Source organism: Bos mutus, chromosome 16 (assembly GCF_027580195.1).
Source record: "Bos mutus isolate GX-2022 chromosome 16, NWIPB_WYAK_1.1, whole genome shotgun sequence".
Classification (NCBI taxonomy): Eukaryota; Metazoa; Chordata; class Mammalia; order Artiodactyla; family Bovidae; genus Bos; species Bos mutus.
Genome location: NC_091632.1, coordinates 53,705,056 through 53,716,551, shown reverse-complemented (window position 1 = coordinate 53,716,551; position 11,496 = coordinate 53,705,056). Strand labels below are relative to the sequence as shown.

At 41.7% G+C, this 11,496-nt stretch overlaps 1 protein-coding gene across 2 annotated transcripts; it reads left to right on the top strand.

Moving 5' to 3' along the window:
* Positions 1-699: 699 nt before the first annotated feature.
* HNRNPU (heterogeneous nuclear ribonucleoprotein U) lies at positions 700-9,726 on the top strand. Of its 2 annotated transcripts, none has more exons than XM_070385365.1 (14): positions 700-1,704; positions 2,538-2,649; positions 2,735-2,808; positions 4,708-4,847; positions 5,405-5,504; positions 5,851-5,963; positions 6,248-6,511; positions 6,670-6,789; positions 7,101-7,229; positions 7,324-7,492; positions 7,748-8,002; positions 8,263-8,447; positions 8,813-8,884; positions 9,357-9,726. In XM_070385365.1, exons 1-14 carry the CDS (start codon positions 1,014-1,016, stop codon positions 9,408-9,410), a joined length of 2,478 nt encoding a protein of 825 aa, XP_070241466.1. In that variant the 5' UTR covers positions 700-1,013; the 3' UTR covers positions 9,411-9,726. The 2 variants fall into 2 exon arrangements, with proteins under 2 accessions (XP_070241466.1, XP_070241468.1); XM_070385367.1 differs by having other exon boundaries at positions 707-1,647.
* The last annotated feature ends 1,770 nt before the right edge of the window (positions 9,727-11,496 follow it).

The following is an 11,496-nucleotide window of genomic DNA, read 5'->3' as shown; positions in this document are numbered from 1 at the left end:
GTGTGTGACCTAGCTGGGGTCTTATCCTCATTGTTAGTTAAGGGGACTTCATAATTGCATGACCAGGTCCTAAATTGGACAGAATAAATCTTACAGGAGGTCTGTCTTCTTGGTAGACATAAAGAAAACACAGAATTGCAATTCTGAGGCTAACTTCTTTGGCTATTAGTACCATAACAAGGCCTGTAAAGTCCGCTTTGCAGTATGGAGTGGAGGCCACTCCTCAAAAATAAGCATGATCTCCCAAACCCTGCATCAGAGGTCATGGGAGAGACAATAGAAAGGCCCTTTCTCAGTCTAAAATTCAACTCCCAAGTTAGGGTTTAGGAAAATCAAACCAATTATTAAGCAGAAGAAACTCCCCAGCGTATAATGACTGTCAGCTTGTACAAATCAAATCAAAATTTTAAAGGTTCTAAGCAAATAGCTGGAGAAACAGATAAGATAAATCTAAAATGGAAGAAGAGGCGGCGGATTCCACCTGAAAATACCAAGTTGAAGATGAAAGCATTTGGGTCGAAGCAGCCTCCTGGCCGGAAGGCAAAGAGCATAAACGAACATTGCCACCAAAGTGCTGGGAAGGCCAATAGAGGCTGCAGCGGGTCGGTTTAACCGAAGGCGGTTTCCACCTCCTCCATTAGCTCGGCCCCAATTGGAAGCGCAGTGCGCGGCGCCGCGCTCCCGGCCCGCCGCTCGGGCGGGGCGGGGTGGGGCGAGCGCGGGCGCTCCGCCGGCGCAGAGGCGGGGCGGCTATATTACGTGCGCGGTGCCGCCCCTGCGAGAGGACGTTGCGTGCTCGCTCGCGCCAGGCGAGTCTCCGCGTCTCCCTCGCGAACTCGGTGAAAGGAATTGGCGCCGTTCGACACCAGGCGGATCCGCTCTGCAGCACGAACCCACCTCCAGCCGCAGCCGCAGCCGCCGCCCGGGCCGAGGAGCAGCCGCAGCCGCCGCCAGTGGCCGAGTGAGCGGAGCCGAGTTTGAGCCAGCGCCTAGCGGTGAATCGGGGCCTCACCATGAGTTCCTCGCCTGTTAATGTGAAAAAGCTGAAGGTGTCGGAGCTGAAGGAGGAGCTCAAGAAGCGGCGCCTGTCCGACAAGGGCCTCAAGGCCGAGCTCATGGAGCGTCTCCAGGCCGCGCTGGACGACGAGGAGGCCGGGGGCCGCCCCGCTATGGAGCCCGGGAACGGCAGCCTAGACCTGGGCGGGGATTCCGCCGGGCGCTCGGGAGCAGGCCTCGAGCAGGAGGCCGCGGCTGGCGGCGACGACGACGAGGAGGAAGAGGAGGAGGAGGAGGAAGGGATCGCCGCCTTGGATGGCGACCAGATGGAGCTCGGGGAGGAGAACGGCGCCGCGGGGGCGGCCGACTCGGGCCCGATGGAGGAGGAAGAGGCCGCCTCGGAGGACGAGAACGGCGACGACCAGGGCTTCCAGGAAGGGGAGGATGAGCTTGGCGAAGAGGAAGAAGGCGCGGGCGACGAGAACGGGCACGGGGAGCAGCAGCCTCAACCGCCGGCGGCGCCGCAGCAACAACCCCAGCAGCAGCGCGGGGCCGCCAAGGAGGCCGCGGGGAAGAGCAGCGGCCCCACGTCGCTGTTCGCGGTGACGGTGGCGCCGCCCGGGGCGAGGCAGGGCCAGCAGCAGGCGGGAGGTAAGAAGAAGGCGGAAGGCGGCGGAGGCGGCGGTCGCCCCGGGGCTCCGGCGGCGGGTGAGTGCTGCGTGGTTGGTTGCGCGCGGCGGGAGGCCCGCGCGGGGTGGGGACCGTGCCCAGGCCTGCCGGAGCCCCGCAGGGGGGAGGGAGGAAACCCGCCGCGGGAGGGAGCACCCCCGGGGGCTGGGGACTGCTGGAGGGGGGCGGGCGGGGCGCGGGGAATCCCGGGTTAGGCGTGAGGCCTCGGCTCGGTGTGTGACGGCGGTGGCGGCGCCTCCATTATGTGGCTGGAGAGCCGGGGTGGGGAGGGGGGAGGCTGCAGCTGCCGCTGGAGGGGGAGGAGCCGCGGAGGCGCCGTCGCGCTGCGTGCGCGCGGTGCGGGCACATGTCTCGGGGGGAGGGGAGGCCCGGGGCCCCGGCGGCGCGCCGTGGCGGCTCCGGGCCGCGGTATTGTGCAAGGCGCGCCGGGCTCGGCGTGACGTCACTTCCGGCGGGCGGGGCGGGGCCGGGCGGGGTCCGCGGCGAGCAGTACAATGCGGCCGCGGGGAGCGCGGGCCCGGGTGGGGGGAGGGGAGTGCGGGCGGGGCGCTTCGGCCCCTCCCCCTTTCCTGAACACTCTCTGGGGTACACGTGGGCTCCGGGCCTGGGCCGCGCTAAATTTTCATTAGCTTTCTGGAATATTCGAGTGGACTGGCAAAATTAGTAATGTCCTTAGACCGCGTCACTGAGCCCAAACCGATTCCAAGCAGATTGTTTGAATTCGCAATTGAGTCGTTGATTGAAATCACAATGTACAAGTCGAGTTTTAGGAACCTCCAACAAGAAAGGGATTTTCTGCTTCTTGTGGCGGCGTGCCGTGGTGTCTTACACGGCGGTGTCATGTGTTGTAGGAGACGGCAAAACAGAACAGAAAGGCGGAGATAAAAAGAGAGGTGTTAAAAGACCTCGAGAAGATCATGGCCGTGGCTATTTTGAGTACATTGAAGAGAACAAGTATAGCAGGTAGAGGATGCTAACCTAGTTTTGGCACCTGTTCACTATTCTTTGGTGGGGAAAGTTGTATCAGGAGACAATTCTGTCTTTTCAGAGCCAAATCTCCTCAGCCACCTGTTGAAGAAGAAGATGAACACTTCGACGACACAGTGGTTTGTCTTGATACTTGTAAGTGAAGCTGTTTCTTCCCCGTTCCTCCCTCAGTTATCAAATATGGTTTTTGGTTACAAAATGTTAGAAAACTTAATGCGTGTGAACGGTTCTTTTAAAATCAGAAAGATGGTGGCTTTTATTGAGATTCTGGTCACTTAATTTAGTCTAGCAGTTATATTGATAGTTGTAGAGGTTCCAGCAATTTGATTATTTTTTGGTATGATTTTAAAATTCTCATTTGTAGGAATGTGAAATGAATGCCAATATTTGACTGTCTAGCTAATGGAAACTTGTAAGACTACCTATAATTTGTCCCTTTAGGGTCTACAATAAAAGTACTGTCATTTTTTTATTGGTGGAATTATGTTAAGTGAGCTATTTGGGCTAGTTAAGTATTTATTAATGACTTCCCCACTAGCACATCACTATTTTCCCTATTCTAAAAGATTGTAATATTACTTTCTCAATAACTGCTCTTTTGTTCTCAATTCCAGTTCAGTAGCTGCTGCTTTAACCTAAGTTGGTTTCTTCCAAAGACCTGGGGCAGCAGCAGTGGGCTATCACTGGGCCACTAGCTTTCTTCAGCAGCGAATGGTATCAATGGCAGCGCTGTAAATACTGCTACTTTACCCAGTTGGGTTGCAATTGAGTATGAGGAAGTATTGCAAACCTCTAAAAGGGCCTTGGCAGTCAGATTTCCTCATTTTTCTCACATACAAAGTCATTGGTTTAGTATTTTGATCAGAAAGTACAATTTTATGATAAACAGAAAAAAGGGTAGAAATAATTGCTTAGAGGTAAGGTGTCGTCCTGTCCTGTAGATCTAAGGAGTTGAATCTTAGATTCTCCGGTTTTGGAATACATATTTTATTTAGATGTGTATGGTAGTGTAAATGTAAGTCTTTTATTACATACTGTTTACATAGAGTCAATGTAGTGGAGTCTTTTTTTTTTTTTTTGAACTGCATATGGAAGAGTAGTTCAATGTTTTATGTTTAGTTGCATAAAATTGGTGAGCTATGAAGCAGTGATTTAGGAAGATAATGCTGTTATAAAAGGGATACTAATTTAAGTGCATTATTGGGTTCAAGTATAATTTGTTGAACATTCTATCAGAAATGTAAAGAGCAAAGGTTATGTAAGGAATTCCAGCCTGTAGGTTTAATTTCATCTCACCAGTAAAACTTAGGAAAGTAGCTTTCTTAATTTAGTGTTGCCTCCACTGAGAACTCAGAAGGTGCATGCTAATGAGCCAGTGACCCAAAGGTAGCTAGGTTAAAGTCGTTTTGGATTTGGATTACTCCAAAGTGTGTAATCCTCCATTCTTATTAACAGGCAAATCTGGGGAAAGGGGACCTAAAATGCTGTAGTAATAACAGCATTGATGACCAGGTTTATATTGTATAGACTGAGATTGCCTTCTTAAGAAGTTTTAGCAAAGAGTTGAAGATCTAGAACCCCTGTAAAGTGAGAATCAACAGCTCATACTCTTTATTTTAAAATACTTGGTCATGGCCTCCCTTCAGTTTTATTGTGGCACTGGTAAATTCTACCTGGTCTGGCATGCTTCACTTTGATTTCCTGCTATCCTCTACTGCTTGCCTCTAAATCAAGGTAAAGAGCAGAGCAGGTATGTATAAATGTCACATTGTCTTGATTATTTTATATACTTAAAATACACATATACTAAACCTTGATATTTGTTAGCTGCATAGGTAGTGTACACTTCAGTTCATAATTTGGCAAGAATGACTTGGTGGGAGTGGGGTTTAAACTGAAAATTAGAACAGCATCTGCAAAAATGTAGTAAGCAGCATTCAGAAATACGTGAAAATTTAATAACAGCTTTGTCTACATGGCAGATGTTTATAGTGGATATCAAAAGAAATAATACAGCATTTGATATAATTGCAGATAATTGTGATCTACATTTTAAAATATCAAGAGATCGCCTCAGTGCTTCTTCCCTTACCATGGAGAGTTTTGCTTTTCTTTGGGCTGGAGGAAGGGCATCTTACGGTGTGTCAAAAGGCAAAGTCTGTTTTGAGATGAAGGTAAAAGTAGTTTTGTGATGTTCTTTTTTTCTTAAGCTTTGTGAGGTTTTTGCCTGATGTTATTAGATATCAGTGGAACTTGTATTTTTTTCAATTTTTTTGGGTTACAAGAGGGACTAACCATATGTTTTATAGTAGTTGAAGATGTTTGTTATATTAGAAGTTGCCATGTAGATAGAGCCAGCATAATTTTTATTTAGGGTGTTCATTTTTTATGAGGCACTTGAAAGGCCCACCAAAGGTTTGAAAAAATTTGGTTAGGCTCCAGTTTTTGTTCTGAGAAAAACATGTTAAAGAGTAAAGTTCAGTTGGTTTTGAGTATTGAGAATATATAATTTCAACATTTTCTTTTAAATGTGAATCAACCAAGTATGTTTTCAGCTTCAAGTTATAAGCCCTTAGTTTTTGAAATTCTTGTAAATGTTGGGGGGAGTGTAAAATTGGTGTGGTCTGTACTTAGTAGCTGAAGAAGAATTAGCCCATTGCCCAAATGAAATAAACCAGGATTGATTGAGGGGTTTATTTTCCTTGGCTCACAGTTTATCTTTGACTTTCAGGTTACAGAGAAGATCCCGGTGAGGCATTTATATACGAAAGATATTGATATACATGAAGTTCGGATTGGGTGGTCACTAACCACAAGTGGAATGTTGCTTGGTAAAGTTTCCATTTGAGTATCTTGGTACTCGTGAGTATTTAGGGTTTGATTTCAGCAGTTAGCAGGCATTCTAAACTTTTTGCCTGTTTTTTAGAGATGAATAATAGTAACATGAGCACAGGCTAAATTGTAGCTTTTTTTTCTTTATAGTTACTTGGTTTATGGCTGATGGTTCAAATAGAATGTTACCATGTCATGCAATTTGTCAACTAGTTAAATAACCACTTAGCTTTTTTTTATTTAATATAAAGTCAGCATAGTATACTATGAACCCTATATCTTAAAAAAATAATGGGTCAGTTTGTTTTGGAGACTCGATTTAATTTAAGTTAATAATTTTCTTAGGTGAAGAAGAATTTTCTTATGGCTATTCTTTAAAAGGAATAAAAACATGCAACTGTGAGACTGAAGATTATGGAGAGAAGTTTGATGAAAATGATGTGATTACGTGTTTTGCTGTAAGTCATAGCTAAATTTCTATGTAAATGGAAAGTTATTAGATAAGATTATTATAAAGTTATATCAATATCAACTTTCAATTACTGATTCATTTTGACTGAAAACTTAATATGAAGTTGATCCAAAAATCTAGTCTTATTTATGTTTGTGGACATAGGTGCTTTAATTGTTCACACCAAGCTATTTAAACATATAACCTGCTGTACTCCTAGGTTTTTTTTTTTTTTAAGAAGTGTTACAATAAGCAGATTAAAACCCATTAATTTTTCTCTCCGATTAACAGAACTTTGAAAGTGATGAAGTAGAACTGTCTTATGCAAAGAATGGACAAGATCTTGGCATTGCCTTCAAAATCAGTAAGGAAGTTCTTGCTGGACGACCACTCTTCCCACATGTTCTGTGCCACAACTGTGCAGTTGAATTTAATTTTGGTCAGAAGGAAAAGCCATATTTTCCAATACCTGAAGACTATACTTTTATCCAGAATGTCCCCTTGGAGGATCGAGTTAGAGGACCAAAGGGGCCTGAAGAGAAGAAAGATTGTGAAGTAAGTCACTGGAAAGAAATTTTTTTTGAAGCTTGGCTAAAGTTCTGTTTAATTTACTGCTGTACTTGTTCCCATTAAAAGGCTGTGGAAGTTCAAATGTGTAATCTGGGCTTTTGTGTATTTAAAAAAAAATATTTAAAGAATTCTTTCCATTGTAGGTGGTTATGATGATTGGCTTGCCAGGAGCTGGAAAAACTACCTGGGTTACTAAACATGCAGCAGAAAATCCTGGTAAATACAACATTCTTGGAACAAACACCATAATGGATAAAATGATGGTAAGTAAAATGGGCTTGATTTCAGCTAGAAGGTATTCTAGGTAATATTTTTGTTTTTTATCCATTTTGTTTAGTATTTTAGAGAGAGGAGTTTGGGCAGTTAAATGTTTATGTAAGTAGGTGCTTTACCTGTAAGGTAAATTGCTTTCCTTCCAGTGACTAGAGTCCATTTTCTGTAGAAGTTTTTTAACTCAATTATCCAGTAGATAACGATGTGCTGATTGGCATTGGGTGGTGTTACAGGATAAAATGTCCTTTCTTGTAGCATTGAGGAAAGGCAATGTTTAAATTTTTTTTCAATTTAAAAAAAGGTGGCAGGTTTTAAGAAGCAAATGGCAGATACTGGAAAACTGAACACGCTGTTGCAGAGAGCTCCACAGTGTCTTGGAAAGTTTATTGAGATTGCTGCCCGTAAGAAGCGAAATTTCATTTTGGATCAGGTAAGCAGTAAGTTTGAAGTTGAAAAAACTGATAATAGTAGAATTAATGTTTGGGGTTTTAAACTTTTTTTTTTTTTTTTTCTTTTTCTGAAAGACAAATGTGTCTGCTGCTGCCCAGAGAAGAAAAATGTGCCTCTTTGCAGGCTTCCAACGAAAAGCTGTTGTAGTTTGCCCAAAAGATGAAGACTATAAGCAAAGAACACAGAAGAAAGCAGAAGTAGAGGGAAAAGACCTACCAGAACATGCAGTTCTCAAAATGAAAGGCATGAAGTTCTATTATGTTAAATATCCTGTGATTTGTATCTGTTAACTTTATGTCAGTAATAACTGTTTCAAGAGTTAAATTAACTGTAAATGAACATATATATTTAACTTGTGTTTGTAAGAAAATGTAATTAAAATATGACTAGGTGTTGTGTGTTTTGCAAAAATTAACAGCTGATTGAGAGTTACAGGCTTTAGGGTTGTGAACGTGTATGTAGTGGGTTTGTAGGTTAATATGATTTTATGTTTTGCAGGAAACTTTACTCTGCCAGAAGTAGCTGAGTGCTTTGATGAAATAACCTATGTTGAACTTCAGAAGGAAGAAGCCCAGAAACTTTTGGAGCAATATAAGGAAGAAAGCAAAAAGGCTCTTCCACCGGAAAAGAAACAGAACACAGGCTCAAAGAAGAGCAATAAAAATAAGAGTGGCAAGAACCAGTTTAACAGAGGTGGTGGCCATAGAGGACGTGGTGGATTCAATATGCGTGGTGGAAATTTCAGAGGAGGAGGCAAGTTAATTTTGAGTATTATTTGGTCCAAGGTTGAAACAAATGTACCCTTCTAGTTTGGGTCTGTATATTACTTAGCTGAATTTAACATGGGAAGCTTTTGATGTGCATTATCTTAGCTGTCTTGGTAAGCATATCTAGGTTATGTTGAATGGTTAAACATTTTTCTCCTAAAATGAAGGAATGGTCCAAAAGAACCCTAAGTCTCATGTAAAGAAGGTAGCAACACACTATTAAATGAAACGTTTCTTGTTTTCTAGCTCCTGGGAATCGAGGTGGATATAACAGGAGGGGCAGTATGCCGCAGAGAGGAGGCGGTGGCGGCGGCAGTGGTGGCATTGGCTATCCGTACCCTCGCGGCCCTGTCTTTCCCAGCCGTGGCGGCTACTCAAACAGAGGGAACTACAACAGAGGGGGAATGCCTAACAGAGGGAACTACAACCAGGTAACCATTTACGATCTTTGCAGATGTTGATTTTCTATATAATATAGTGTAAAAGGTTAAATATGATGGGCAGACTCAGTTAAGAGTTAAGAATACAGTGTATATGCATAATTACGGTAACATGCATAAAATTCATTAATGTTAACTTTTAGGTGCATTAACTGTTATTAGGAGCAAGTCAGGTGTGATGTCTCATAGTGAATAAGTTAATCACCTGAAAGGAAACCCAGCAGAGTGCTCAGGTTCATGGCTGACTGCCCATCCGTCCATTTCTGCAGCTGTGTCACCTCTTTTCCCCCTGCCCCTTGGATAAACCTAACAACTTGTGTTCTGAGTTCTTTAAAGATTTTTTTTCTTTTCTGTAGAACTTCAGAGGACGAGGAAACAATCGTGGCTACAAAAATCAATCTCAGGGCTACAACCAGTGGCAGCAGGGTGTAAGTAATTCCTTATGTGCTTTTATGTACATTTAATTGTATTTTGAGTTCATAAGAATCAATCTTGAAAAAAGATCTTGTCCAGGGATCAAAGTGTTTATAAATAAGTATTACAGGGCAAGCTGTGAGTTGTATTGCAGTTGTAGCTGTATACTATCTTTTGAAGGCAAGATAGGTTGGAGTTTGCTGTAACTTAATATTTTTTAATAAAGTAATATTTAATTTATATGGCTTTTTTTTTTTAACTGATAGCCTTAATTGTATAAACTAACCGAAGTTGTAATGTGTTTCCTTTTGTAATGTGTATTGATAATGGGATGTTAATACTAACTAAATCTGGCTTGATAAATCAGAAGAATGACAGGTATAAATTTGTTTCCAGCAATTACTCTGAATTAGATTGTCATTTCCTAAAAGCAATTTGAGTGGCTTATTGATGTTTTTTCTTTAAAAAAAAAATTTTCTCTTACAGCAATTCTGGGGTCAGAAGCCATGGAGTCAGCATTATCACCAAGGATATTATTGAATACCCAAATAAAACGAACTGATACATATTTCTCCAAAACCTTCACAAGAAGTCGACTGTTTTCTTTAGTAGGCTAACTTTTTAAACATTCCACAAGAGGAAGTGCCTGCGGGTTCCTTTTTTAGAAGCTTTGTGGGTTGATTTTTTTTTTTCTTTTCTTTTTTGTACATTTTTAATTGCAGTTTTAAAGTGAATCGTAAGAGAACCTCAGCATTGTGCACGATAAGAGAATGTGTCAGTATTTCAGGGTTCTACATTTTATCTGTAAAATGTGACTTTTTTTTTTATCACAACAAAAGTAAAATGTTGCTTTGTACCTGGTGTCTTTTATTAAGAATTTACTCCCCCCCATTTCTCACAGAGATAACAGTCGGGAGTCATTGTCACAATATAATAGAAATGTTAGCAACCAGATTCATGTAAGGACTTAGTGGTCCTCATGAATTGCATAAGACTCTGTACTGCTCATATTACACTCCATCCTCTCTGTAGTTTGCTGAGTAGTGGAGGGGTAAGCTAAATAGTAGTTTTTGACAGTAACTGGGAAGGCTCTTTCTTTTTAAGTAACAATGGAATTGGCATATTTGGGAATGAAGATAAAATTTGGAACTAAGATAGAGAAGATGGAGTGTATGTAGAAGGGCTGTTAAAAAATGTAAAACTTGGTTGCATTATTTGTGGAGGCTCAAACTTGTGAAGGTTTAAGTACCATAATTTTTCCATTTGTTCTGCATTTTGATTCTGAAAAGAAAGCTGGCTTTGCCCATTTCTTATTAAAAAAACTTGTTGTAAATCCAGTTGTCTAATGGGATCTATATGAAGTTAGCTATGTCTGTATGCCCTTCTCCCACAAAATACTGTATAACTAGTGTGCTTGTAGTAGTTAACTCCACCATCTTTGTAAGCTAATGAAATTGTGAGTCACCCATTTATATCTTAATTTTTAATCATGTCAGTTCTTGAATGGGTATCTCCTTAGCCTGCTGATTTCTTTTTCTTTCTAAAGAAAGTGGGTGGAGAAATTAATTTAGACGTTTGTTTGCAATAAAAAGAATTCATTTTACTCTTGTTTTGGGATTCTCGCCATCAAGGTTCAAAATCCCTTTATGAAACTCCCAAGAGGAGAAAATTTAAGTGTGTGCTTTCTGGACAGCTTATTCTTTACTCTGCACTTGGAACATTTAGGTTTTAAAAACTTAAATGTATATTGACAATTGACTTAAAATTATGAAGTTGAACTCTTCCCTTCCCCTCCCCCCAGATGACTTTAAACATTTAATGAGGGGAAAAGGTACTGGCTGGGAGAAGTTAACACTCAGTTTACCATCTTTAGAAAATGCTAATGGCTGTCCTCAACTGATAATTATATTTACATCTATATAATACATGAAACTCTGGGAACAGATGCTTTTAGAAGCCATCATGCAAGCCAGTCAATACTACACAACACTGCTAACTTAACTGTAGTTATGTGATAACATTAGATCCCCTAATTGTAATTTTATTGGGTTTGCACAGAACACTTAATCTTCTAAAGGACCCTCACTTAAGGTGAGGAATCAGGAGTCAAACTGTAGAACTAAAACTTGACATCAGTTTAGTGTTTCATTGGTGTTACAGGTTTCTTCTGGTAAGTATAGGTTTGTTTATTTTTCTGACTGCCTAGATTTTTGTTTTAGCCATTTTAAGTCAGATTTTTAACTTCAGAAATTTTCTTGCTGAAAGATGAGCTGGAGTTGAGTTTCAGATGATGGTGTAGGTTCCGTTGAGAATGTTTTGGTTATAACACACTTACCATAGGAATACTTAACAGTATAAGATAGTGCCTCAAGGGCTTTTGTCTTTTTAGCAATTGCAACTATCTGCATGAGCCTACTTTTCAGGATGCATCAGTATTACTAGGATTGCATAGACTTGTCCAGGGGGAAAAAGTAAGCTTTGTTGCTAATCAGTGTTAGGTGTCCTAAATGTTTTAAGTACTATTGAAAAACCTTGGATATACTTTCTAGTTCAAAATTGTGTATTTTGCTACTCTAATCATTGCAATGGGAAAGTGATGGCCAGGGGACAATTCTGTAGGCTTGTG

Excerpts from the sequence above, each read along its gene's own strand:
- HNRNPU (XM_070385365.1), top strand. The coding sequence starts at position 1,014 with ATGAGTTCCTCGCCTGTTAATGTGAAAAAGCTGAAGGTGTCGGAGCTG. Across the intron at positions 2,650-2,734 it reads GAAGAGAACAAGTATAGCAG|AGCCAAATCTCCTCAGCCAC; the intron begins GTAGAGGATGCT and ends CTGTCTTTTCAG. Across the intron at positions 7,493-7,747 it reads TGCAGTTCTCAAAATGAAAG|GAAACTTTACTCTGCCAGAA; the intron begins GCATGAAGTTCT and ends TATGTTTTGCAG.